The sequence below is a fragment of the Pristiophorus japonicus genome, chromosome 3 (genome assembly GCF_044704955.1).
Source record: "Pristiophorus japonicus isolate sPriJap1 chromosome 3, sPriJap1.hap1, whole genome shotgun sequence".
Classification (NCBI taxonomy): Eukaryota; Metazoa; Chordata; class Chondrichthyes; family Pristiophoridae; genus Pristiophorus; species Pristiophorus japonicus.
The window spans coordinates 296,474,783-296,501,319 of record NC_091979.1 but is presented as its reverse complement, the minus strand read 5'-3'; the positions used below and the strand labels follow the sequence as shown (position 1 = coordinate 296,501,319).

Sequence of the window (26,537 nt, the reverse complement as noted above, 5' to 3'; positions counted from 1 at the left end):
CATATTGGATGACTGTGGATGACAGGGGAGGTAATTCTCGCAAATGGCTTTGTAAAGCCATGTGGAATACCGTAGGGCTGTTGTGGAAACCCTGTGGTAACCGGGTCCAAGTATACTGTTGTCCTTGGACAGTGAAAGCAAACCACTGTCGAACCTCCGGTGCCAGAGGCACCGACCAAAATCCGTTGGCCATATCTATAACCGAGAAATATTTATGTTCCGGTTTGAGGGCATTAAAAATGGTGGAGGGATCTGCGACCAAAGGAGCTTTTTGATCAATACACTGGTTAGCTTTCCTATAATCGACAGTCAAATGCCAAGTCTCATTAGATTTCTGTACCGGCCACACGGGGCTATTGGAGGAGCTATGCGTTTTAATAAGCACCCCTTGTTTCTCCAATTGCTGAATAACCGGTAAGATTCCCGCGATGGCAGTTGGACTGATGGGATACTGTTTAGTGCATGGAGGCTTGGTCCCTGTAAATGACGCAGGCTCCATCTGGAGCAGGCCACAATCGTTCTTATCTATTTGGAATAGAACGCCCATTCCCAAAAGGGTTTGATCTACTGGGCCTACCCAGACCGGCGTGGTTAGTTCATGTGGACCCAGCCCTATAAGTACCGGTGTTGTCCTTTAAATTTCCATTTTATGGCCCCCAACTCCATAGGCTGTACGTGCCCTACCATCCAACGGCAAAAAGTCTCCATATTGTAGAGGTAAGCATGTTAATTCCGCCCGTGTCTAAAAGACAGTCCACATCCTTATCGCCCACCCTCAGTTATACAAAGCCCATCTCCCCTTTGTTGTATTAGTGCGAGGAGGGGGGCCAGGGTGGGATCTAATCGTTTTTTGCTATCCCAAGTAACTCCTTCTGTTGTTGTATTGTCAGTCGCTTAAATGCTTCTATGAGGTCGTTATCTTGTGACAAGCCTGGCTTGTTGGCTGAATTGTATCCCTGGCTGCGTCCTCTTCCCCAGCCACGACCTTGCTGTTTTGCCCTGCACGTCTTGGCCCAGTGACCTTCTTTCCCACAATAATGACATTTTCCGGGTCATTTTCCTAATGACTGTTTATCGGAATCCTGGGATTTCCATCCCATAGCCTGTACAGCTCAGACTTTAGCTCCCATATCCCGATCTAATTGGTTACATCGATCCACCAATGCTGCAAAGGTAGTTCCTCTACCTTCCCAGTCTGGTAACACTACCTTAAGCATTTTGGATAGTTCTGGCTTTAGACCTGCCACGAAAGCTGCTTTCAGGGGTCCAAACACTTGTTCATCCATTTCCTCATCCGTATTATTCATACCTGAATGTTCTAGCCACGTGCATCTAAACCACTCGTCATACTCCTCTGTTCCTTTCTGTTGGCAGGCTGCAATTTTTCCCCACTCTGTCTTAGCTGGACTGAAGGCTTGCAGCCAGTGTTTAATCGCCTTCCATCCTGCATCTAATTCTTGCTCATTCTGCCCCAAAGCTTCATCTACCTTGTCGTGCAATTTTCTTCCCTGTGTTCTTGGCACCATTATGGTCAAAATTTGCACTCCGTCCCAGGGATGAAGTTGATATATATTTCTTAAGCGGTCCAATTGGTCCCATGTTTTTACTCCCCCTTTCTTTGGATTGGGCAATTCCTTGGACCATTTATCAATTTTCTCTGGGTCTGCCGGAGCATGAACTAAGTATTCTGCATGCACCCTTCTCTTTGTTTTTTTGGTTCCGCCCTCATCCGCAGTCTCTTCTGATTTGACAACTCGTCTTTTTTTAAACGGGGCAAAGCGCACCCCTAATTCGTCATCCTCCGACACTGTATTGTCGGAGGATTCAGAATTCGTATCTATTCCTCGGTCGTGTCTTCGGGTTTGCGCTTTTAATTTATCCAAACATGGGTACCCTGGGAATTGATCAATATATTTTCCTTTTCCTATTACTGTCTCTTGACCTAATGATTTTTTCTATTCTTTAATTTCACCTTTAAGATCTTTAACTTCCGCTTCCAGCTTTTCAAGTTCAAGCTTTTTCTGTCGCAGCTGCGCACAAACTGCTTGCAATTGATCCTTTGTACTGGTCAGTTCTCGATCATGTTGGGAACGCATTATAATTTCATTCCGGTTTCGAATCTGTCCCATAACCGCTAGGAACCATCTAGTTCGCTCTTTATTTTTCATACGGGTCATTTTTCCCAGACCCTTTTAATCTCGTCCAAGGACCATTGTCCTTTGGAGGTTCCGTACTTTTGTTCGATCTTAATACAAGTTTTAGATAAGTTGAATTGTTGCTCTATGTATTCTTTCAACTGTTCGAGAATTAAATCTAGCAAAACTTCAGATGGTGCCTGCCCACCTTTAACAGTTGTAGGCAATTCTTTGCTCTTATCTCCTGCTGCCATTTCTTTACTGAGTTCTTTACTGGGGTCTCGAGTTGTAGGCTTGCTAGCCGATCAATAGGTCGGTGATTAATTAACTAACACACCGCCGAAGTTTAGACATCTATGGGATCTCGAGCCGACTACCAACCTGAGGGTTCGCAAACTGGAGGCTTTCGGAATCGCGTAGGAGAGGCGAATTTAGACTTTTGACCGAGGACTTTTTAAAAAAAAAAGAGGTGTCCTTACCTCAATATGTAGGTCCGATGTCCAAAATTCAGTTTCTTTCCTCAGCGATCCTGTTCGCAGCGCCAAAATTGTTAGATCTCTTAATTTCCAATGAAATACGAACTCCGATGGTAGTTTTAACTTTTTAATCTTGGCAGAGAGTAACAAGCTGCTGGCTGATTGCCAGTTCCTTTGTCTTACTGAAACCACATGGCCAAAATGGCTGTATTTATACCTGGATCAATTTACAGAAAAGAACTCGCCTTCTTTGACCTTATTGGCTCACTACCCAAGGTCCGGAAATGTCAAGTTGATTGATGGCTTAATGCAACATGCTACCACTCACGTAGCATCTCTGACTTGTCTGTGAATTTTCACAGCCTGTCTAAATGCAGCCTGTTTGAATTCTCTATCAGTGATGGAGAGTAATACTGCAATGTCTGGGTAGTGTGTGATGGGCAGTATTACTTGATGTCTGGGTGCAGTTAGATGGGGGTATTACTGTGGTGTCTAGGTGCAGTTAGATGGGGGTATTACTGCGTTATCTGCGTACAGTATGATGGGGCGTATTACTGCAGATTCAGGGTACAGTGTGATAGGGAGTGTTAGTCTGGTGTCTGGGTACAGCGTGATGAGGAGTGTTCGTGTGGTGTCTGGGTACACTGTGATGGGGAGTATTACTGCGGTGTCTGGGGACACTGTGATGGAGAGGATTAGTCTGGTGTCTGGATAGAGTGCAATGGGGAGTATTAGTGTGTTGCCAGGGTACAATGTGATGGGGAGTATTAGTGTGCTGTCTGAGTACAGTGTGATGGGGAGTATTACTGCAGTGTCTGGGGACACTGTGATGGAGAGTATTAGTCTGGTGTCTGGGTACTGTGTGATGGGAAGTATTAGCTTGGTGTCCAGGTACAGTGTGATGGGGAGTATTAGTGTGATGTCTGAGTACCGTGTGATGCGGAGCATTACTGTCGTGGCTGGGCACAGTGTGATGGGGAGTAATACTGCAATGTCTGGGTAGTGTGTGATGGGCAGTATTACTGTGATGTCTGGGTACAGTGTGATGGGGAGTATTACTGTGGTGTCTGGGTACAGTGTGATGGGGGTAATACTGCATTGTCTGCGTGCAGTGTTATGGGTTGTATTACTGCAGATTCTGGGTACAGTGTGATGGGGAGTGTTACTGTGGTGTCTGGGTGCAGTTTGATGGGGGTATTACTGCGTTGTCTGCGTACAGTGTGATGGGTTGTATTACTGCAGATTCTGGGTACAGCGTGATGGTGAGTGTTGGTCTGGTGTCTGGGTACAGTGTGATGGGGAGTATTCGTGTGGTGTCTGGGTACAGTGTGATGGGGAGTATTACTATGGTGTCTGGGGACACTGATGGAGAGTATTAGTCTGGTGTTTGGGTAGAGTGCAATGGGGAGTATTAGTGTGTTGTCTGGGTACAATGTGATGGGGAGTATTAGTGTGGTGTCTGGATACAGTGTGATAGGGAGTATTAGTGTGTTGTCTGGGTACAGAGTGATGGGGAATATTACTGCAGTGTCTGGGTACTGTGTGATGGGGAGTATTCGTTTGGTGTCTGGTGCAGTGTGATGAGGAGTATTACTGTGGTGTCTGGGTATAGTGTGATAGGGAGTAATACTGCGGTGTCTGGGGACAGTGTGATGGCGACTATTAGTGTACTGAAACAAACATAATTTACGGTAATAAAATCACTAAGTCTTATTACAGTAACATTAACTCTAAATTACTGAATCAAATATCACGTGCAAAATTGCATTTAAATAAGGAAACATTGCCTGCACTCGCCCAGTTGTTCCCTTTTTCTCCTATTCTCGTCCTTTTATAAAACTTTACATCATACTCTTGTTTCAACCAATTCTCCTCTGTCCTATCATGGAGGGTCTGATTCTTGGACTACAGTACCATCGGGTCAAGCAGCCTGCCAAGTCACCACCCAAGTCGATATCAAGTAGACAGTCCTCACCAGTAAGCTCAAACACTTGAGCATTGGTCAGCAATTCAGTCATGAAGGGCATCACAGCCAAGCCTGATTCTACATCCAGTGTCCATTCGTGCTCTTTTCAGCAGGAGTCACTGGATAGGACCAGGAACCGTGGCTAATTTACCCCCTTCCGAGACCATTTGTCATCTCCTGCTGTTGCCCCAGTTGAGATCAGCCACATTAGCTCAGGCTGAGATTTCCTACTCACACTGCCTCATCGCACTATCTTTCTACTTTTTAAAAAAAATTTTAAGCTTAAAATCTTTCTTCGTTGGGCAGCTCCCACTCTTTCTTTAACAAGATCATTGCGACTTTTTAAAAAAGGGTCTCATTGGCTGAGAAAGGTTCCTACAACAGAAAACCCACAGTCTACTCCTAACAAAATATCTTTCTTGCGCTTAAAAAGGCAGTATCCAATGATTTAATTAAACACTGGAAATGGCGCAGCAAACTAGGAATTTAGTGCAAAGACACAATAATCAGTTACATTGAATGAAACAACTTTCAATAATGAGTAGATTGTATCTGTGTCAACACACAGTGTAAAATGAAAGTTATATCCATAACTATGAAGTTTTGTCATTGCCCAGGCAACTGCAGCCGAACAGACAGATGAGTAAATTCATCCACAGACCTGCAGGATTAAAATTTATGCACAAATCATCTTTTGATTGAACCCTGGTAAAATGCAAAATACTTCATTTTTTGCATTATCCCTTTGAATAGCGCCTTGCACGGTATTATGTTTCTTCTAAATAACTACAGACGTCTAACAGCACTGACAGGAGAGCTCCGGGCCTTTCAGCCATGTGGTCAGGGGCAGGGTCCTCAAGCTTCCCTTCAACTCCAATCGGATCGTGCTGCCGGAGTCAAGAAGTGGGGTTTGATCACCGGATCATCCTGCCAGAGTCGGCAGGAGAGTGGAGTTTGGTCACTGGATTCACCTGCCTGAGTCGGGAGATGGGGGAGTTTGGTCACCGGATTTATTTGCCAGAGTCAGGATGTGGGGTGTTTGGTCATCAGATCATCCTGCCAGAGTCGGCAGGAGTAGGGGGGAGGGTGGAGTTTGGTCACTGGATTTATCTGCCAGAGTCGGGATGTGGGGGAGTTTGGTCACCGGATCAACCTGCTGTGACGGGAGGTGGGGGAGTTTGGTCACCGGATCATCCTACCAGAGTCGGCAGGAGGGTGGAAGGGGGGAGGGGGGTGGGGGGAGGGGGGATGGAGTTTGGTCACTGGATTTATTTGCCAGAGTCAGGATGTGGGGGAGTTTGGTCACCAGATCAACCTGCCGTGACAGGAGGTGGGGGAGTTTGGTCACTGGGTCTCGGTGCACCTGTCAGTGAATCAGGAATGTTTCACAATGCATCATGGGCAGAACGTGCAAGAACAGAATGGGTTTTCCTTTCTGCAGGAATATTCCTACGCGTCGTCCTTGCACGTCTGATGGTTATGGACCAATCCTACTTACCACTCAACCCATCATCAAACCTCAGAAGAAATTGCACAACACAGAAAATGGGAGCAAAGGGAATGAAAATGTCTCAGAACAGGTGACACTGAAGTGAGTTAGTATCCTGCGGCTGGGTGCTGTCCTTACATGCTGCAGAATATATATTTAACATATTTTTTTACGGTAAATATTGCACATGAAATGTGGACCATTGGCAAAGCTATTAAAACACATTCGACATCTAAAGGGGCACATGTGGAAAGGCGTCACACAAGTTGATGTGCACAGCACACTGATGGCAAGTATAACAATACACAGACTGAATATGAGGGGTGATGGTTTATGGTTCCAGAGATGAAGTACATTTGAAAAGATTTCATATTAACTATCAATTTTTGAAATTTTAAAGATTTATCTTTTGGTTTTATTAAAAATGTTGGAACAGTAAGTCATTAAAAATGGACGTCATAATTCAAATTGCTTGAAACTACACAACTTTTGAGACTCCAGCAGCAAAGGAAAGGGTAAATGCCGAGACACATATTGCACCTGCAGTACAAGTAATTTTATCTGGGGACTTTTTTCTATAAACTACAGAGCTGTAGCATTTAGGGGTGCTTAGCACAGAAAGTGCAAGATTGAAGCACAGCAGAATGAATGGAAACACAGGTCCTTAAAATGAGGTCCTGTCAGAAATGAGGAGTGTCTATATAGGGAGTCTTCAAGGAACAGAGAGTTGAAAGTATGTCCAATACATACAACTCTCATTGTAAGGCTGTCATAATGAAAGTTGTATTAAAAGAAATACCACCAATGATGTCTCCGCAAGATCCTGCAAATCCCCTGGGAGGACAGATGCACCGTTAGCATCCTCGACCAGGCCAACATCCCCAGCACTGAAGCACTGACCACTCTTGATCAGCTCCGCTCTGGGCAGGCCACATTGTTTGCATGCCAAACACGAGACTCCCAAAGCAAGTGCTCTACTCGGAACTCCTTCACGGCAAATGAGCCAAAGGTGGGTAGAGGAAACGTTATAAAGACACCCTCAAAGCCTCCCCGATAAAGTGCAACATCCCCAGCGACACCTGGGAATCCCTGGCCAAAGACCGCCCTAAGTGGAGGAAGTGCATCCGGGAGGGCGCTGAGCACCTCGAGTCTCATCGCCGAGAGCATGCAGAAACCAAGCGCAGGCAGCGGAAAGAGTGTGCGGAAAACCACTCCCACCCACCCTTTCCCTCAACGACTATCTGTCCCACCTGTGACAGGGACTGTGGTTCTCATATTGGACTGTTCAACCACCTAAGGACTCATTTTTAGAGTGGAAGGAAGTCTTCCTTGATTCCGAGGGACTGCCTATGATGATTAAAAGGCTAATAGAGTTTAGCTCCCAGGTTTTTGAAATTACGTTTTATGTTGGCTCCTAAGGACTTATGAAAGGTTTGTGAAAAAATCCAATGTACCAAAATGTTGTCGAAGAGATTATATCACTCAGATAATGCAGCACTATTACATTTTTAACAGAAGGTCACAAAAGGTAAAAATACTTGCAAAACTGTACAATTAGAAATGTAAAAAAATAGCAATTCTCAGTTCCTTGTTAGCCAACAAATGTTGAGAAATGAATATCTTTCTGGCTTAAGGAAGTCACCTTGAACAACCAACTAATCTTAAAATGCACCATTTCAAAGTCGCTTTGAACTGGTTACAGAACCTCTTGTAGCATCTTCTACAATGTCCACGTGCAACTCTGACACCTCATCTCAAAACACTTTCCTTACACCTGTTGGAAGCATTCTCTCAGTCCCACCGATCTTCATGACCGAGTGCCTTCCTGAGATCCCACTCCCTGTCAAATCAATAGAAAGCACGCAAATAGTCACTAACCAACCAGAATTTGACGGAGTTTAAAATTATCGCTTCACGACAATAACAATTTGCATTTATATAGCGTCATTAACGCAGTAAAACATCCCAAGGCATTTCACAGGAGTGTTACCAAACAAAATTTGACATAAATGACAAGATAAGTTTTAACGAGCATCTTAAAGGAGAGCGAGGTAGAGAGGCAGAGAGGTTTTGGGAGGGAATTCCAAAGCTTAGGGCCCAGGCAGTTGAAGGCACGGCCACCGATGGTGGAGCAAAGAAAATCAGGGATGCGCAAGAGGCCTGAATTGGAAGGGTGCAGAGATCGCAGAGGGCTGTAGGAAGTTAGAGAGCTAGGGAGGGGCAACGCCATGGAGGGATTTGAACACAAGGATTAGAATTTTAAAATCAAGATGTTGCCAGACTGGAAGCCACTGTCAGTCAGCGAGTGCAGGAGAGATGTGTGAGCGAGACTTGGTGTCGGTCAGGATATGGGCAGCAGAGTGGGAATGCTAATACGTTACACACAACAGTATAAAAAGCTAAATGAAAGTCAAGAAAACCATTAATACACTGTTCAAACATTTAGTAGTTGCATGTCGAGCAGGTGCCATTGCTTGGAGCGAGAGTGTTGCCACGATGCCTTGTATCTGTCCCTCTGGCGGATGACAATTTCATGTTCTAGACATTTTGTCAGGAGTAGGGTACCGCTGGAGTTGGCTTTCCCTAGCCCCTCTCTGCCAATCACGCCTTCCCAGAGGTCTGTGTCCTTACCGATCCTGGCGTTGAAGTCACCGAGGAGGATCAGTTTGTCATCCGCTGGGACGCAGGACAGGGATTTTGCGAAGTTGGGAGTAAAAACTCTCTTTGATCTTATCTGTTGCATCGAGTGTTGTGGCGTATGCACTGATGACCGTGGCGCATAGATTCCGGGATAGGGTGAGTGGAAGAGTCACAAAGCGTTCGTTAATCCCTGAGGGGGAGTTGTTGAGGAGATCAACCAGCTCATTTTTGATGGTGAAGCCGACTCCATGGAGGAGGCGTTCTTCTTCTGGTTTTCCTTTCCAGAAGGTGTAATCTGCACCTTGTCCCTTGAGCTGGCCTTCCCCTTCCTGCCGGGTCTCGCTTAGGGCGACGATGTCGATATCAAAGCGCCTAAGTTCCCGGGCAACTATGGCGGTGCGGCGTTCCAGCCTGTCATTGTTGGAGTCTTTAAAAAAAGGGAACAAGTCCGACTGCGGCAACTACAGAGGAATCTCCCTGTTATCAACCACTGGGAAAGTTGTCGCTAGAATCCTCCTCAACTGTCTTCTCCCTGTGTCCGAGGAGCTCCTCCTGGAGTCGCAGTATGGATTTCGTCCCCTACGGACATGATGTTTGCAGTGCAACAGCTGCAGAAAAACTGCAAGAGCAGCTCCAGCCCTTATACATGGCCTTCTTCGACCTTACAAAGGCCTTTGACACTGTCAACCGCGAGAGCCCATGGAGCGTCCTCCTCAGTTACGGATGCCCCCCAAAGTACGTCACCATCCTCCATCTGCTTCACGATGACATGCAGGCCGTGATCTGTACCAACAGATCCATCACAGACCCACGTCCAGATCGGGGTCAAATAGGGCTGAGTCATCGCCCCAACCCTTTTCTCAATCTTCCTTGCTGCTAAGCTCCACCTCACAGTTGACAAGTTCCCCGCTGGAGTGGAGCTAAACTACAGAACCAGTGGGAACCTGTTCAACCTTCGCTGTTTCGAGGTCAGGCCCAAGACCACCCCAACCTCTATCGTGGAGCTACAGTACGCGGACGACGCCAGCGTCTGCGCAAATAGAGGCTGAACTCCAGGTCATAGTCGACGTATTTACTGAGGCGTGCAAAAGCATGGGCCTTACACTAAATATCCGTAAGACAAAGGTCCTCCTCCAGCCTGTCCTCACCGCACAGCACTGCCCCCCCAGTCATCAAGATCCATGGCATAGCCCTGGACAACGTGGACTTCGGGAGTCTCCTATCAACAAGAGCAGGCATTGATGACGAGATTCAACACCACCTTCAGTGCGCCAGTGCAGCCTTCGGCCGCCTGAGGAAAAGTGTGTTTGAAGACCAGACCCTCAAAACTGCCACCAAGCTCATGGTCTACAGGGCTGTAGTAATACCCACCCTCCTGTATGGCTCAGAGACATGGACCATGTACAATAGACACCTCAAGACGCTGGAGAAATACCACCAACGATGTTTCCGCAGGATTCTACAAATCCCCTGGGAGGACAGACGCACCAACATTAGCGTCCTCAACCAGGCCAACATCCCCAGCATTAAAGCACTGACCAAACTTGATCAGCTCCGCTGGGCAGGCCACATAGTTCGCATGCCAGACACGAGACTGCCAAAGCAAGCGCTTTATTCGGAACTCCTTCACGGCAAACGAGCCAAAGATGGGCAGAGGAAATGTTACAAAGACACCCTCAAAGCTTTCCTGATAAAAGTGCAACATCCCCACTGATATCTGGGAGTCCCTAGACAAAGACCTCCCTAAGTGGAGGAAGTGCATCCGGGAGAGTGCTGAGCTCGAGTCTCATTGCCGAGAGCATGCAGAAACCAAGCACAGGCAGCGGAAAGAGCGTGCGGCAAACCTGTCCCACTCGCCCCTTCCCTCAACGACTATCTGTCCCACCTGTGACAGAGACTGTGGCTCTCGTATTCAGCCACTAAAAATTCATTTTAAGAGTGGAAGCAAGTCTCCCTAGATTCCGAGGGACTGCCTATGATGATGATGAATAGTTGCATGTAAAAAAAACAATACTGGATTAGAGTTTCCGCTTTGGGCGCAGTTGGCAATCTGGGTCCAAATTGTGCTCACAATTGCGCTCGTTTTCTGATTTGACTTTTTTGCTCAAGCTTCAATTAATTTGCATATCGCTAAATGTATAATCTTCCACGAACCAGTGCAATCAAGGAGCGTTTTAGAACGTAATTGTTTTATGCTCTTGCATTAAAAAATATTCCTTGATATATTTAAGAGTGGTAACCTGGCGCAGTTTGATTAATACAACTGAAAATGAGTTTATCATAAAAATAACCATTTTTAATCAGTGTCCAGTCCAATCCAATTTGAAATAACTGAAAATGGCTTTAAAAAAAGCTATACAGAACCATTTACTACTTTCAGTGGCATGCAGTAGTAAATGAACTGTTTTTAATATTTAAAAGCTTTTCAAACGGTCCCTATTAGTACCCATTAGTGAAGACAAACATAGGTCTCTTGCAGTCAGATTCAGGTGAATTTTTAATGCAGAACAAAGAAATGGCAGACCAGTTGAACAAATACTTGGGTTCTGTCTTCACGAAGGAAGACACAAATAACCTTCCAGAAATACTAGGGGACCGAGGGTCTAGTGAGGAGGAGGAAGGATATCCTTATTAGGCGGGAAATTGTGTTAGGGAAAGTGATGGGATTGAAGGCCGATAAATCCCCAGGGCCTGATAGTTTGCATCCCAAAGTACGTAAGGAAGTGACCCTAGAAATAGTGGATGCATTGGTGATCATTTTCCAACAGTCTATCGACTCTGCATCAGTTCCTATGGACTGGAGGGTAGCTAATGTAAAACCACTTTTTAAAGAGAGGAGGGAGAGAGAAAACGGGTAATTATAGACCTGTTAGCCTGACATCAGTAGTGGGGAAAATGTTGGAATCAATTAAGATGAAATAGCAGCGCATTTGGAAAGCAGTGACAGGATCGGTTCAAGTCAGCATGGATTTTTGAAAGGGAAATCTTGCTTGACAAATCTTCGAGAATTTTTTGAGGATGTAACTGGTATAGTGGACAAGGGAGAACCAGTGGATGTGGTGTATTTGGATTTTCAAAAGGCTTTTGAAAGGTCCCACTCAAGAGATTGGTGTGCAAAATTAAAGTACATGGTATTGGGGGTAATGTACTGACGTGGATAGAGAACTGGTTGGCAGACAGGAAGCATAGAGTCGGGATAAATGGGTCCTTTTCAGAATGGCAGGCAGTGACCAGTGGGGTGCCGCAGAGCTCAATGCTGGGACCCCAGCTATTTACAATATACATTAATGATTTAGATGAAGGAAATTGAGTGCAATATCTCCAAGTTTGCAGATGACACTAAGCTAGGTGGCGGTGTGAGCTGTGAGGAGGACGCTAAGAGGCTGCAGGGTGACTTGGACAGGTTAGGTGAGTGGGCAGATGCAGTATAATGTGGATAAATGTGAGGTTATCCACTTTGGTGGCAAAAACACGAAGGCAGAATATTATCTGAATGGTGGCAGATTAGAAAAAGGGGAGGTGCAACAAGACCTGGGTGTCATGGTACATCAGTCATTGAAAGTTGGCATGCAGGTACAGCAGGCGGTGAAGGCGGCTAATGATATGTTGGCCTTCATAGCTAGGGGATTTGAGTATAGGAGCAGGGAGGTCTTACTGCAGTTGTACAAGGCCTTGGGTGAGGCTTCACCTGGAATATTATGTTCAGTTTTGGTCTCCTAATCTGAGGAAGGACTTTCTTACTATTGAGGGAGTGCAGCGAAGGTTCACCAGACTGATTCCCGGGATGGCAGAACTGACAGATGAGGAGAGACTGGATCGACTGGGCTGTATTCACTGGTGTTTAGAAGGATGAGAGGGGATCGCATAGAAAATTCTGACGGGACTGGACTAGAAAATTCTACTAGATGCAGGAAGAATGTTCCCAATGTTCGGGAAGTCCAGAACCAGGGGACATATCTAAGGATAAGGGGTAAGCCATTTAGGACTGAGATGAGGAGAAACTTCTTCACTCAGAGAGTTGTTAACCTGTGGAATTCCCTACCGCAGAGAGTTGTTGATGCCAGTTCATTGGATATATTCAAGAGAGAGTTAGATATGGCCCTTACGGCTAAAGGGAGAGAAAGCAGGAAAGGGGTACTGAGGTGAACGATCAGTCATGATCTTACTGAATGGTGGTGCAGGTTCGAAGGGCCGAATGACCTACTCCTGCATCTATTTTCTATGTTTCTGTGTTTCTATTAAAAAAAACAGCTTAATTTTAAGTGCCTTCTCAAAGGCCTGTAAACGGTTGCAATTAGTGATGGCAACCGTGGTGATTAATTCGATTTGGGGGTGAGAACTGGCTTCCAGCACGATGATTTTTTAAACCTAGCCCAAAAGATCGCGGGAACTTGATTTGGGCTGGATGTAACTTGTGCTGAAATTCCGCGATCTTTTGCGCTGGTTTGAACTATTTGGGGGGAATTGTGTGCGCAGAAACCCCACTGTGTCGAGAGCAATGTGGTCGATAGATTCAACCCAGAGACAGCTAGAACAGAAAGTTTCACCTCATCTGAACTAAAAGAAAATACAAATAAAAACTGGAACTCACTTTTTTCCTTTTGTCTTCCAGCCTATGGTAGGCCGGAGAGTGAAGATCTTCTATCGACTCTGCAATTGGTTTATTTAATGTTTCTGGGAGAAGGAGTCCCAGGAATCCTCCTGACATTCCGGCAATCCCAAACACGATGAACGGCATAGATGGATTTAGCGACTTCTGTAACACAGAAATCCTCACTTCAATACACGCTTGAATGCACAGTGTTAAGGAAAGACAGGTTATAATTAATACAGAACATGCTGCAGGTCATAGCTGTTACCTTAAGAGTAATTTGGTAAACAATATTGTATTAATGCCTGGTATATCTCAGAAATAATTCTAACAGTAATGCTTCGAAGGGGACATTCCTCAAACAATGCAGGAGTTACAAAGCAACAATGAAATATTTCATCAGTGGTATTACAAAGATCTTTACAAAATGAATTAAACCAGGTTATATTATTTTCCCTGCAAGATTAAAATCCAGCAAAAATGACAGAACAAATATAACACCAACGTTTATCAACTGAATAGAACTTCCGCCCAACAACACTGGTCAGGGACACACTGCTGAGAGGGGGAATCGGGACTCTACAGATGGTAACCTAATTAATAAGCAACTGCCATGATTGCATAGATTTTATGTAATAAAGCTGCGAGTGGGAGCGATTACAATGAAATGAATCTGCTCTCGAGTATCAAGTGTTCAGGAGGAATAAACTGCTCAAAGTTCACTCATGCTGTTTACCATGTTATCAAAACCGCTTGAGGGAATTTTTGAGTTACACCGAAGTACATTATTTGATTAAGCGGCAGCATTTACCGTGCAACGGTTAACTTGTCCTGACTTTATAATAGATCTCAAGTAAATAGGAAAACTGCAGCAGACTGGCGCACTCCACAAAAACTTCAAGGTCTGTGAGGTGCGTGTGAACACGATGCATTTTCCTGCTGAATTCCAGGATCTTTTCCTGCTTTCCTATGATATCACTTGCTGACCTCTGGGCCTCCCGCTCCCCGCCGGCCTCCGGGCCTCCTACTCCCCGCCGGGCCTCCCCGACCTCCAGGCCTCCCGCATCTCACCGGGCCTCCCGCTCCCTCCAGGCCTCCGGGCCTCCCGCTCCTCGCCGGCGTCCGCCCCTCACCATCCTCCCCGGCCTCCTGCTCCCAAGTGCATTACTCCCCTGCGCCCCACTGATTTCAGATTCAGCTCCAAACTGCATTTCAGACCTCTGCCCGCTCACAGCCCTCGTCCGGGCTGGTTGATTGATAAGTATCTCTTTTAAAACAGATAAATCTAACTAGAGGGATGGCAGGGCAGCTCAGTCCTGTGGCGTGCATGTCCTGTGGCATGTGGGAAGTCCTGAACGTTTCACGCAGCCTAGACAACCATGTGTGCAGGAAGTGACTCCAGCTTCAACTACTTGAGCTCCGTGTTTCAGAGCTGGAGTCAATATGGTACATCTGCGAGGCTGAGAGCTACGTGGATAGCACGTTTCAGGAGGGGGTCACCCCGCAACTTAAAAGTGTGTAGGCAGAGGGGAAGTGGGTGACCACCAGACGAAGTAAGAATGCTAGGTAGGTAGTGCAGGAGTCCCCTCGTGAATCCATCCTCTTTTGAGCACCGGTGAAGTTGAGTACAGCCAGGGCCAATTCCAAGGCACCACTGGTGGCTCAGCTGCACAGTGGGAGGGATAAATAGTAAAAGAGCTTTAGTGGTAGGGGATTCAATAGTTAGGGGAACAGACAGGCGTTTCTGCGGCCGTAGACGTGACTCCAGGATGGTATGGTGCCTCCCTGGCGCCAGGGTCATGGATGTCACAGAGCGGATGCAGGGTATTCTGGGGGGGGGGGGGCGGGGGGAGAGGGTGAACAGCCAGAGGTCGTGGTTCATATTGGGACCAATGATATAGGTAGAAAGAGGGATGATGTCCTGCAGGCAGAATTTAGGGGGTTAGGAGAAAAATGAAAGAGTAGGACCTCAAAGTTAGTAATCTCCACGTTACTACCGGTGCCATGTGCTAAGAACAGAAGGATAGAGAGGATAAATGTGTGGCTGGATAGTTGGTGCAGGAGGGAGGGCTTTAAATTCCTGAGGCATTGGGACCGCTACTGGGGGAGACGGGACCTGTACAAACCGGACGGGTACACCTCAACATCGCCGAGACCAATATCCTCGCGGGGAGTTTTGCTAGTGCTGTTGGGGAGAGTTTAAACTAGCTTGGCAGGGGAATGGGAACCTGAGAACAAATTCAATAGGGAAGGAAGTAAAACTGAAATTGGAAAGCAATAATTTAGAAAATGAATCTGTAAGGCAGAGGATACAAGGCTTAGTAAGAAGTAATCAAAGTCTTCCTGTGCTAAATGGTATATACGTTAAAGCAAAGAGTATAGCGAATAAGGTGGATGAGCTAAGAGCACAGGTAGACACTTGGGAGTATGACATTATAGCTATTACAGAGACATGGCTGAAAGAGGGGCAGGTTTGGCAGCTCAATATTCCTGGATACAGAATTTTTAGACAGGATAGAGAGGGGGTTAAAAAAGGGGGGGGTCGTCACAGTACTGATTAAAGTATTACAGCTGTGAGGAAGGATATGAGGTTAGAGGGATCATCAAATGAGACCATGTAGGTCGAACTGAAAAATAAAAAAGGGGCGATCACACTGCTGATTATAAACAGTGGGAGGGAAATAGAAGAGCAAATATATAGGAAAATTGCTGTGAAGTCCAAAAACCATAGGGCAGTAATAGTAGGGGATTGATTGGGACAAATATAGTGTGAAGGGTGCAGAATTCCTAAAATACATTCAAGAGAATTTTTTTTAAAGTCAGTATGTAACAAGCCCAACACGGGAGGGCGGTTTTGGATTTCGTTTTGGGGAATGAAGCTGGGCAGGTGGAAGGAGTATTAGTGGGGGAGCACTTGGGTGCCAATGACCATAATTCAGTCAGATTCAAGGTAGTTATGGATAAGGATATGGATAAAAGTCCCAAATTGGGGAAAAGCTAACTTTGCTAAGTTGAGAAGTGATTTGGCCACAGTGGACTGGAAACAACTACTGGTGGGTAAATCAGTGTGGAGGCATTGAAGGAGATCAGAAGGGCTCAGGCCAAACATATGCCCTTAAAAAAAAGGGTGGGAATAACAATTCTAGAGCCCCCTGGATGTCGAGGGACTTACAGGGGAGGATAAAGAAAAAAAGGGAAGCTTATGTCATAAACAGACGGCTAAATACCGTAGAATCTCTGGAGGAATATAGAAAGTTCAGAGATGGAATTAAAAGGATATTAGGAACGCTAAGAGAGAGAGCACGAGAAATTTTTGGCAAGTAAAATCAAGGAAAACCAAGGAAAGATGTTCTATAAATATATTAAGAGTAAGAGGGTAACTAAAGAAAGCCTATTAGAGACCATGAGATAATCAGTGTGGAGACGGAAGATGTGAATATGGTTCTTAATGAATACTTTGCAACTGTTTTCACAAAGGGGAAATGCAGATACGGCTATCGAGGAGTGGTGTGAAATTCTGGATGAAATAAACAGAGAGGAGGTATTAAGGGGTTTAACAGCCAGCTTTGAAAGTGGCCAAGTTCCCAGGCCCGGGCTGTTGAGCGAAGCAAGAGGAAATTACAGAGGCCTTGACCATCATTTTCCAGTCCACTTTGGATTCAGGCATGGTGCCGGAGTACTGATCATGTGGTACCCTTGTTTAAGAAGGGAGAAAGGGATAGGCTGAGTAATTACAGGCCTGTCAGCCTAACCTCAGTGGTAGGAAAATTATTGGAAAAAATCCTGAAGGACAGGATAAATCTACATTTAGAAAGGCAAGGATTAATTAGGAACAGTCAGCACGGATTTTTTAAGGGAAGATCATGTTTGACTAACCTGATTGAATTTTTTGAGGAAGTAACCAAAAGGGTCGATGAGGGCAGTGCGTATGATGTAGTGTATATGGACTTTAGCAAAGCTTTTGATAAGGTCCCACATGGTAGACTGGTCACGAAGGTAAAAGCCCATGGGATCCAGGGCAAAGTGGCTAGTTGGATCCAAAATTGGCTTGGAGGTAGGAAGCAGAGGGTAATGGTTGATGGATGTTTGTGTGACTGGAAGGATGTTTCCAGTGGGGTTCCGCAGGGCTCAGTACTGGGTCCCTTGCTATTTGTGATATACATCGATGATCTAGATTTGAATATAGTAGGTATGATTAAGAAGTTTGAAGATGACACTAAAATCCCCACCCCCTCATCCCTTCTGGGGGGGGGGGGGGTCTGGGGGGAAAGAGAGGCAGGGGCCAGGGGGGGAGAGAGAGGGGCTAGGGGAAGAGAGGGGCTGGGGGGGGGGGAAGAGAGAGGGGGACCGGGGAGGGAGAGGAGACACAAGGGTTGGGGGGAGGGGTGAGGTATGGTCATTCACTTGTGCTGATGTAAGGAGGGACTTCGGCTGGGGGAGGCAGGCACTTGGACTGGCGTAAGGCACTTCGGCTGGGGGAAGCCGGCGACTTGGACTGGGCTAAGGCACTTTGGCTGGCCCTTGCTGTCTTCTGGGGAGTTCTGTTCTCTGTCGCTTTAGGAAGTCAAAGTGGATAGAGTTGAAATTTGCAAAGTCAGTGAGACCTTGTGATGGGCAGTTCCGGTTACACATTCCAGTGAAACTTGAGAGTGTGGCTTATCCTCCAAGGGGACCAATCATAGACAAAGCGTGGAGCATGGCGGCCATTTTCACAGTATAAATAAACGCGTCCTTAAATTTGTGTCCTCTGGCCTTTCTGCCCATGAAAACAGTTTCTCCCTTTCTACTCTCCATAATTTTCAACACCTCTAATTAAATCTCCCTTTAACCTTCTCTGCTTCAAGGAGAACAATCTCACCTTCTCCAGTCTCTCCACATCACTGAAGTCCCTCATCCCTGGTACCATTCTTGTAAATCTCCTTTGTACACTCTCCAAGGTTTTTACATGCTTCCTTAAGTGTACTGCCCAGAATTGGACACAATACTACAGCCTAATCACCAACCCATTTATTTTAAAGGAATTTAAATAACTGAGTTCAACACCCATAAGCTAAGGCCCCACAGAGCAAGTTCAGGGCAATTTCTGCATATAAAGAAAAGGTAAGACTAACCAGCGATGGTACAAATGGCGCCAGAATCCCACCGACTCTGCATGACATTGAGCAGATTCCTAATCCAGCATTCCTGTATCAAAGAAACCACATCAGCTCAGTGCAGGCTCAAAAATCAAACTGTACGAAGTGTCAGGTCGGTTGCAAATCAGATGGGAGAGTGCACGGCCCTCCCCAGTGGGCAAAATCAATCACCTTTCTGGCTTCAGAATCTTGCTAGAAATTTGATCAGTAATTCATGTCTCTAACCAGATACTTATTGTGGGTCATGTTTCAGGCATCTAGGCTTGAACCCCTGCATGAAACTAAAAGCTAGTTAAACTATCTCCCCTAACCCGCACATTAAATTATAAATAGGATGTCCAGACACTTCAAAATGAGAATGCCTCTTGCTTCATATATTTCCCTCTTCAACCACTAAAAGTACTTGCGAAAAACAAGCGGACTCCTGAACTACTGCACTGTCAGTCTGGCAATCATTCCACTCTCTAACAAGTCCTTCCCCAACATAAATCACACGAAGAAACTTTAATGGCCTATCGTCAACCAAAGGGCAATTTTTGAGTGCAAGAACCTGGATGAATTGGACTTCAAGAGAAGCTTTTCAATAAAACCCGATCAACAGGAAATGTTGCTTGAAAAGTAAATGGCAAACCAGAAAAAATACTTTTGGGACCTGAAATGCTATTTTGAACCGCTGGGAAGCAGCGGAACATCTAGCTTGTTGCCTGAATTACAACGTTGAGGGAAAGATCACCACCTCTGTGATCCCAGCGGGGAACTATACTCAAACGGGACCACTGGTCAGAAAATTTGTGCCATGATGGTTCGATCCACTCTACGACACGTAATGCATTCAAGCGCAGCCCCCATCTCCCTCTCCCCTCCCCTGTTGGGAGGATGGGGGTCGACAAATTGACTCTTTAATTCCCTTCCAGTCTCCACATGGAGAAACTACAGAGTAACAACTTGAAGGGGGGGGGGGGGGGGGCGGTGAGGAGGAGAGAAAGAGAGGTGAAGAATAAACGTTGCCAGACCATCCTGACCATTAAGGAAAGCTTTGTCAAACCAGCTTGTCTATAGTGCGAATTTGGTCAGTGCTTTAATCTTGCTGCTTCTATGGGTAAGTTTATATGTCGAGAAATCCGTTGAGGTAAATTCAACCTGTCTGGTCCAATTGGTGAGGTAATTTCCACCTTGTGAGCTAATGGTAGAACATGGTGGGCACCCCACATGTTCTCTTCCTGCTCCCACACCATTATTTCTGGAGTCTCTCAAGGATCTATTCTTGTCCCCATCATATTTCTCATCTACATCATCTAAAAACATAAGATCAGATTCCATGTGCAGACTGAAGACACCCAGCTTCATTGTCTGATTTGTCACACTGCTTGGCCGACATCCCGTACCGGATGAGCAGAATTTTCCTGCAACTAAATATTGGGAAAACCAAAGCCTTTGTCTTCGGTCCCCACCACAAACTCCATTCCCCAACACTGACTCCATCCCTCTCCCTGGCAACTGTCTGAGGGTGAACCAGACCGTTTGCTACCTTGGTGTCGTATTGGACCCGAGGTGAGCTTCCGACCACATATCCGCTCCATCACCAAACACCTACTTCCATCTCCATCTCCGTAACATCGCCCGACTCCATCCCGCCTCAGCTCATTTGCTGCCGAAACCCTCAGCCACACCTTTAATATCTCCAGACTTGACTATTCCAACACTCCCCTGGCCAGCCTCCCATCTTCTACCCTACATAAACTTCAGCTCTTATAACTTGCACCAAGTCCCATTCACCCATCATCCCTACACTGGCTCCCGGTCCCGCAATGCCTCATCCTGGTTTTCAAATCCCTCCATGACATTGCCCCTCCCTATCTCTGTAGTAGTCTGCACTAACACCGTATTCCGCCAGAGGGACAAGTATAAGGCATCGTGGCAACACCCTCGCTCCAAACACTGGCACTTGCTCAACTATGTCATCGTTCAAACCAGGGATCGCAAGGATGTGTGCATCACCCACGCCATGACAGGAGCTGACGATTGCTGGATGGACCACCTCCTAATCTGTTCCATCATCAACATTTTGCCCAAAAGCAGCGATGGCATTGCCGCAAAAAAATCAATGCCGGGGCACTCAAAGACCCAGCTAAGAGAGCCCTATACAGCCAGCTAACCTGTCGACTGTTGATGACTGAGACGCAGAGTGCCCACGGCTCTTGGTCTGCCCTCCAGGCCACCATAACCAGTGTCTGCGAAGAGATGCTCGGTCACTCAACCAGGAAACACCAGGACTGGTTTGATGAGAATGACCAGGAGATCCAAGCACTAATAAATCGTAAGCGCAGGGCATTTCTGAGCCTGAAACAACAACCTAACTCGGGAGCAGCAAATCAGCATTACAGATGACTTAAAGCCGAGGTCAAACAAAAAACCTGCAACCTAAAGAATAGATGGTGGGTGGAGAAAGTGCAGGAGATTCATCAGCTGGCTGACAGCCATGATGTGTGAGGATCCTTCATCGCAGTCAAGGTCACCTATGGTCCAAACACCCAAGGCCCCACTCCACTGCTGGCCAAGAACGGGGAAACACTCATCAAGGACACCGAGGCAGTCAGAACCTGCTGGAAGGAGCACTTCGAAGATCTCTTTAACCGAGACTCTACCTTTGACACGAGTGTCCTCGACTACATCCCGCAGCATGCTACCCACCACCATTTCAGCAAAACCCCAGCACTGCACGAGGTAGAAAAGGCCATCTGCCAGCTCAAGAACAACAAGGCATCGGGAACGGATGGAATCCCTGTTGAGGCACTAAACTATGGCGGAGAGGCACTAAACTATGGCGGAGAGGCACTATTGGCACGAATGCATGAACTCATCTCTCTCATCTGGAAGGAGACCACCATGCTGGGAAGTCTCAGAGATGCTGTAAGCGTGATCATCTTTAAAAAAGGGGACAAGTCCGACGGCAGCAACTACAGAGGAATCTCTGTTATCAGCCACTAGGAAAGTCGTTGCTAGAATCCTTCTCAACCGTCTTCTCCCTGTGGCTGAGGAGCTCCTCCTGGAGTCACAGTGCGGATTTTGTCCCCTACGGGGTGCAATGGACATGATCTTTACGGTGTGACAATTGCAAGAGAAATGCAGGGAACAGCACCAACCCTTGTACATGGCCTTCTTTGACCTCACAAAGGCCTTTGACACTGTCAATCGCGAGGGTCTATGGAGCGTCTTCCTCCGTTTCGGCTGCCCCTAAAAGTTTATATCATCCTCCGCCTGCTCCATGACAACATGCATGATCCTGATCAACGGATCCATCACAGACCCAATCCACGTCCGGACCGGGGTCAAGCAGGCTACGTCATCGCACCAACCCTCTTCTCGATCTTCCTCGCTGCAATGCTCCACCTCACACTCAACAAGCTCCCCGCTGGAGTGGAACTAAACTACAGAACCAGTGGGAACCTGTTCAATCTTCATCATCTCCAGGTCACATCCAAGACCGTCCCAATCTCTGCTGTTGAACTACAGTACACGGACAACGCTTGCGTCTGCGCACAAAGACTGAACTCCAAGTCATAGTTACCATCTTCACTGAGGCGCAAGAAAGCATGGGCCTTACATTAAACATCCGTAAGGCAAAGGTCCTCCACCAACCTGACCCCACCACATAGCACTGTCCCCCAGTCATCAAGACAGCCCTGGACAACGTGGACCACTTTCCATACCTCGGGAGCCTATTATCAGCAAGGACAGACATCGACGACGAGGTTCAATACCGCCTCCAGTGCGCCAGTGCAGCCTTCGGCCACCTGAGGAAGTGTGTGTTCGAAGATCAGGCCCTCAAATCTGCCACCAAGTTCATGGTTTACAGGGCTGTAGTAATACCCACCCTCCTGTATGGCTCAGAGACGTGGACCATGTACAGTAGACATCTCAAATTGCTGGAAAAATACCAACGATGCCTCCGCAAGATCCTGCAAATCCCCTGGGAGGACAGACGCACCAATGTTAGTGTTCTCGATCAGGCCAACATCCCCAACATTGAAGCACTGACCACACTCGACCAACATTGGTCGCATGCCGGACACTAGACTCCCAAAGCAAGCGCTCTACTCGGAACACCTACATGGCAAGCAAGCCCCTGGTGGGCAGAGGAAACGTTTCAAGGACACCTTCAAAGCCTCCTTGATAAAATGTACCATCCCCACCGACACCTGGGAGTCCCTGGCTAAAGACCGCCCTAAGTGGAGGAACAGCATCTGGGAGGTCGCTGAGCACCTCGAGTCTCGTCGCCGAGAGCATGCAGGCAGCGGAAGGAGCGTGCGGCAAACCAGACCCGCCCACCCTTTCCTTCAATGACTGTCTGTCTGACCAGTCAGAGACTGTGGTTCCCGCATTGCACTGTTTAGTCACCTAAGAACTCACTTTTAGAGTGGAAGCAAGTCTTCCTCGATTTCGAAGGAATGCCTATGATGAGTAGTCTGCAGTCTATGATGGAGCACTTGGCCACTTCCAGCAATCTGGGCCCAGCAACAGGAGCCTGAGGAACCCGCCTTTCTAGCTTTGATGCAAGTTCAAATGGCTGCCATTCAGACCCCTACGATCTGAATTCTTGTGCCTGACTACACCCTTTTAAATAACGCTTCCAGTCAGCCTTTGAAACCAATCCCGTGAGGTGTTAATCAATGGATCGGATGCTGGGTGGCACTTCCGGGGTCCGAAAAACATGATAGGGCCCCGATTTGCATGTATTCGTGAGGCGCCCACCTGCTTCCGGCAAGTGCCTCAGCCACCTATAAAACAGCACGTGATTAAAACAGGCGGGAACGGGTAGTAAGTTTTCAGAGATGATTTTAACAGTGTACCCACCTGGCAAATAGGGTTCAAATCACTCTTTTATATTAGTTCGCAGCTACTATAATGACTGCCATGCAAGGGGACCAAGATAGCAGGAACCTTGCCTATTGTAGCAGCTTTGCTTTGTGCTGAAGGTACATGAATGGCTAGAATCAGGCACCCACGAGGCAGTAATTGCTTTAGTTCACTGTTGAGATTCACACATGGTGCTTAAACCCCATGTCTGATGCATAACGTTAGCTAAAGGACTCTGCAAAAAAGACCAAGGATCACCAAGCGTTGTGTTATGTTGAACTCAGAAGACAGTTGAAGATTAAGCATTCCTATCTAACCTTCTAACTGATTGTTACTTCTGTATGATTTTGCTTCTTAGAATAATAACAATTAGTCATTTTAGGTGCACTACAAGGGCCATCAGCTTGATGCTTTTCTGCTGATTCAGAAAGGTCAGGATATACAGTGCTATCCTTCATCCCTTGCGTTACGAGGGATTTCCGTGTAGTACACTATCCATGAATGGTATGTGGGAAAGTTGCACTTCATAGGAAGTGCAGGCCTGTCTCTAAAGAACTTGAATAAAATATTGGAGAAAGAGGCTGTAGGAGGCAAATACCACGAGCAGCAAATAACCAGCTTTCTAAGTTATCATGGAATCATAGAAATTTACAGCATAAAAAGGAGGCCATTTCGGCTATTCGTGTCCATCCCAGCCGTCCAAGAGCTATCCAGCCTAATCACACTTTCCAGCTCTTGATCCGTAGCCCTGTAGATTACGGCACTTTAAGTGCACATCCAAGTATTTTTTAAATGTGGTGAGGCTTTCCGCCTCTGTCACCCTTTCAGGCAGTAAGTTCCAGACCCCCACTATTCTCTTGAAGAAATTTGCCCTCATAAACAACCCCCCCCCCACCACCCAATTACTTCAAATGTATGTCCCCTGGTTGTTGACCCCTCTGCCAAGGGAAACAGGTCCTTCCTATCTACTCTATCCAGGCCCCTCATAATTTTATACACCTCAATCAGGTCTCCCCTCAGCCTCCTCTGTACCAAAGAAAACAGACCCAGCATCTCCAATCTTTCCTCATAGCCAAAATCCTCCAGTCCAGGCAACATTTTTGTAAATCTCCTCTGCACCCTTTCCAGTGCAATCACATCTTTCCTGTAATGTGGTGACCAAAACCGTACACAGTACTCCAGCTGCGGCTAACCAGTGTTTTATACAGTTCAAGCATAACCTCCTTGCTCTTGTGTTTTATGCCTCAACTTATAAAGGCAAGTATTCCATATGCCTTCTTAACCACCTTATCTACCTGGCCTGCTACCTTTAGGGATCTGTGGACCTGCACTCCAAGGTCCCTTTGTTCCTCTGCACTTTTCAGTGTCATACCATTTAATGTGTATTCCCGTTAGACCTCCCCAAATGCATTACCTCACATTTCTCCGGATTGAATTCCATTTGCCACTGTTCTGGCCACGTGACTTGTACATTGATATCTTCCTGCAGTCCGCTGCTTTCTTCTTCCACACAGCCATTTGCAAACTTCTTAATCATACCCCAACATTCAAGTCCAAGTCATTGATATATACCACAAAAAGCAAGGGACCTGCACTAAGCCCTGCGGAACCCCATTGGATACAGGCTTCCAATCACAAAAACACCCTTTGCTTCCTGCCTCAGCCAATTTTGGATCCAACTTGCCACTTTGCCCTGGATCCCATGTTTTTGTGACCAGTCTGCCATGTGAGGTAATGCATTTAGCTTTGCTAAAATCCATATACACATCATATGCACTGCCTCATCGACCCTCCTGGTTACCTTCTCGAAAAATTCAATCATGTTTGTCAGACACGACCTTCCCTTAACAAATTGATTAATCCATGTCTTTCCAAATAAAGATTTATCCTGTCCCTCAGAATTTTTTACAATAATTTTCCCACCTCTGAGGTTAGACTGACTGGCCTGTAATTACTTGGACTATCCCTTTTCTCCCTTTTTAAACAATGGTACAACATTAGCAGTCCTCCAGTCCTCTGGCACCAGATCTGTAGCCAGAGAGGATTGGAAAATGATGGTCAGAGCCTCTGTTATTTCCTCTTGGATAGTTATTTTCACAACCATCAGTTTCAAAACTATTGCCATTTCCTCAGTGGAGCTCTACAATTCCTCAGAAAGGACTGAATGTGCTTTGCAACATCAGCTGAAAAGGATTCCCATTGAAATATATCCATTAATCATCAGTGTGCTCAGGTTGGGAGCACTGTTTATCTTTCAGTTGAAGTGCAACAGAAAAAGCTTTGGTGAAGACTTGGGACCAACTACTGTGATCAGCTGAAGATCATGATAAATTATAACCCGATTATCTAATGTGGCTGGTGCATCACCGTACTCTTGTCAGTGACCGGAGGTAAATTCTTATATTTTTGAATTCACCAACATTCAACTTAAGACCAGGCAGGCTTCTCCCCGTTGTCCTGGCCAGCATTTATCCCTCAACCAACATCACTAAAACAGATTATCCGGTAATTTATCTTATTGCTGTTTGTGGGAGCTTACTGTGCGCAAATTGGCTGCAGCGTTTCCTACATTACGACAGTCACTACACTTCAGAAGTACTTTATTGGCTGCACGAAAGGAGCTAAATAAATGCAAGCCTTTCTTTTTTTAAAGTCAAAGGAAAATGGGCTTGACTGATGTAATCGCCAAGAATGAAGAGTATTACCTGATCACAGTTGGATAAAGCTCTGCAGTGAAAACATACACAATGTTAAAGGCAGCGCTGACAGCCAACTTTCCACACAGCGCTAATGAAGTGACGTTCACCAAGAACCCCATGTTAAAGTCTGCTAGAAGAAAAAGAAACAATTTAAATTTAGATATGGGGCAATGGAGTTAGGTTGCAGATCAACTGAATGGCGGAACAGGTTCGAGGGGCTCAGAGGCCTGTTCCTGTGCTCCTATATGATAATGGTAAATGAAACAATCATATTAATCTTTCAAGAGAGTACAGCAATACATAATACCTCAATGACCAGATACAGAATGCCAAACCCATTGTTAACTGTCTTAAGGGAATTTGATCAATTTTGAACGTGTTATATTTTATTATAGTGATCATTAGACTACAGAGTATTAAAATTATGGTATGTCCTCTTACCTGGGAGCCGAGGTAAGAACATGGTACTTATGCAGGCAACCCCTGCAAACAACAGGAATGCTGCCATTGTCTTACGTCTTCCTGACCTGGAGGGATCATCGGAGGGGG

At 46.2% G+C, this 26,537-nt stretch overlaps 1 protein-coding gene across 4 annotated transcripts in view; it reads right to left on the bottom strand.

Moving 5' to 3' along the window:
* Positions 1–6,449: 6,449 nt before the first annotated feature.
* Positions 6,450–26,537, bottom strand: part of LOC139260339 (solute carrier family 22 member 15-like) — a 59,190-nt gene continuing 39,102 nt past the window's right edge. For 3 of the 4 annotated variants that reach the window (XM_070876835.1, XM_070876838.1, XM_070876837.1), the window contains 5 exons: positions 26,430–26,515; positions 25,995–26,118; positions 18,409–18,481; positions 13,298–13,462; positions 6,450–7,906 (listed from right to left, as the gene is read on the bottom strand). In XM_070876835.1, coding sequence (XP_070732936.1) covers positions 7,874–7,906; positions 13,298–13,462; positions 18,409–18,481; positions 25,995–26,118; positions 26,430–26,515 — 481 coding nt within the window. In that variant the 3' untranslated portion in view covers positions 6,450–7,873. The remainder of the gene's footprint in view (positions 7,907–13,297; positions 13,463–18,408; positions 18,482–25,994; positions 26,119–26,429; positions 26,516–26,537) is intronic. The other variant, XM_070876836.1, reaches the window with a different exon arrangement.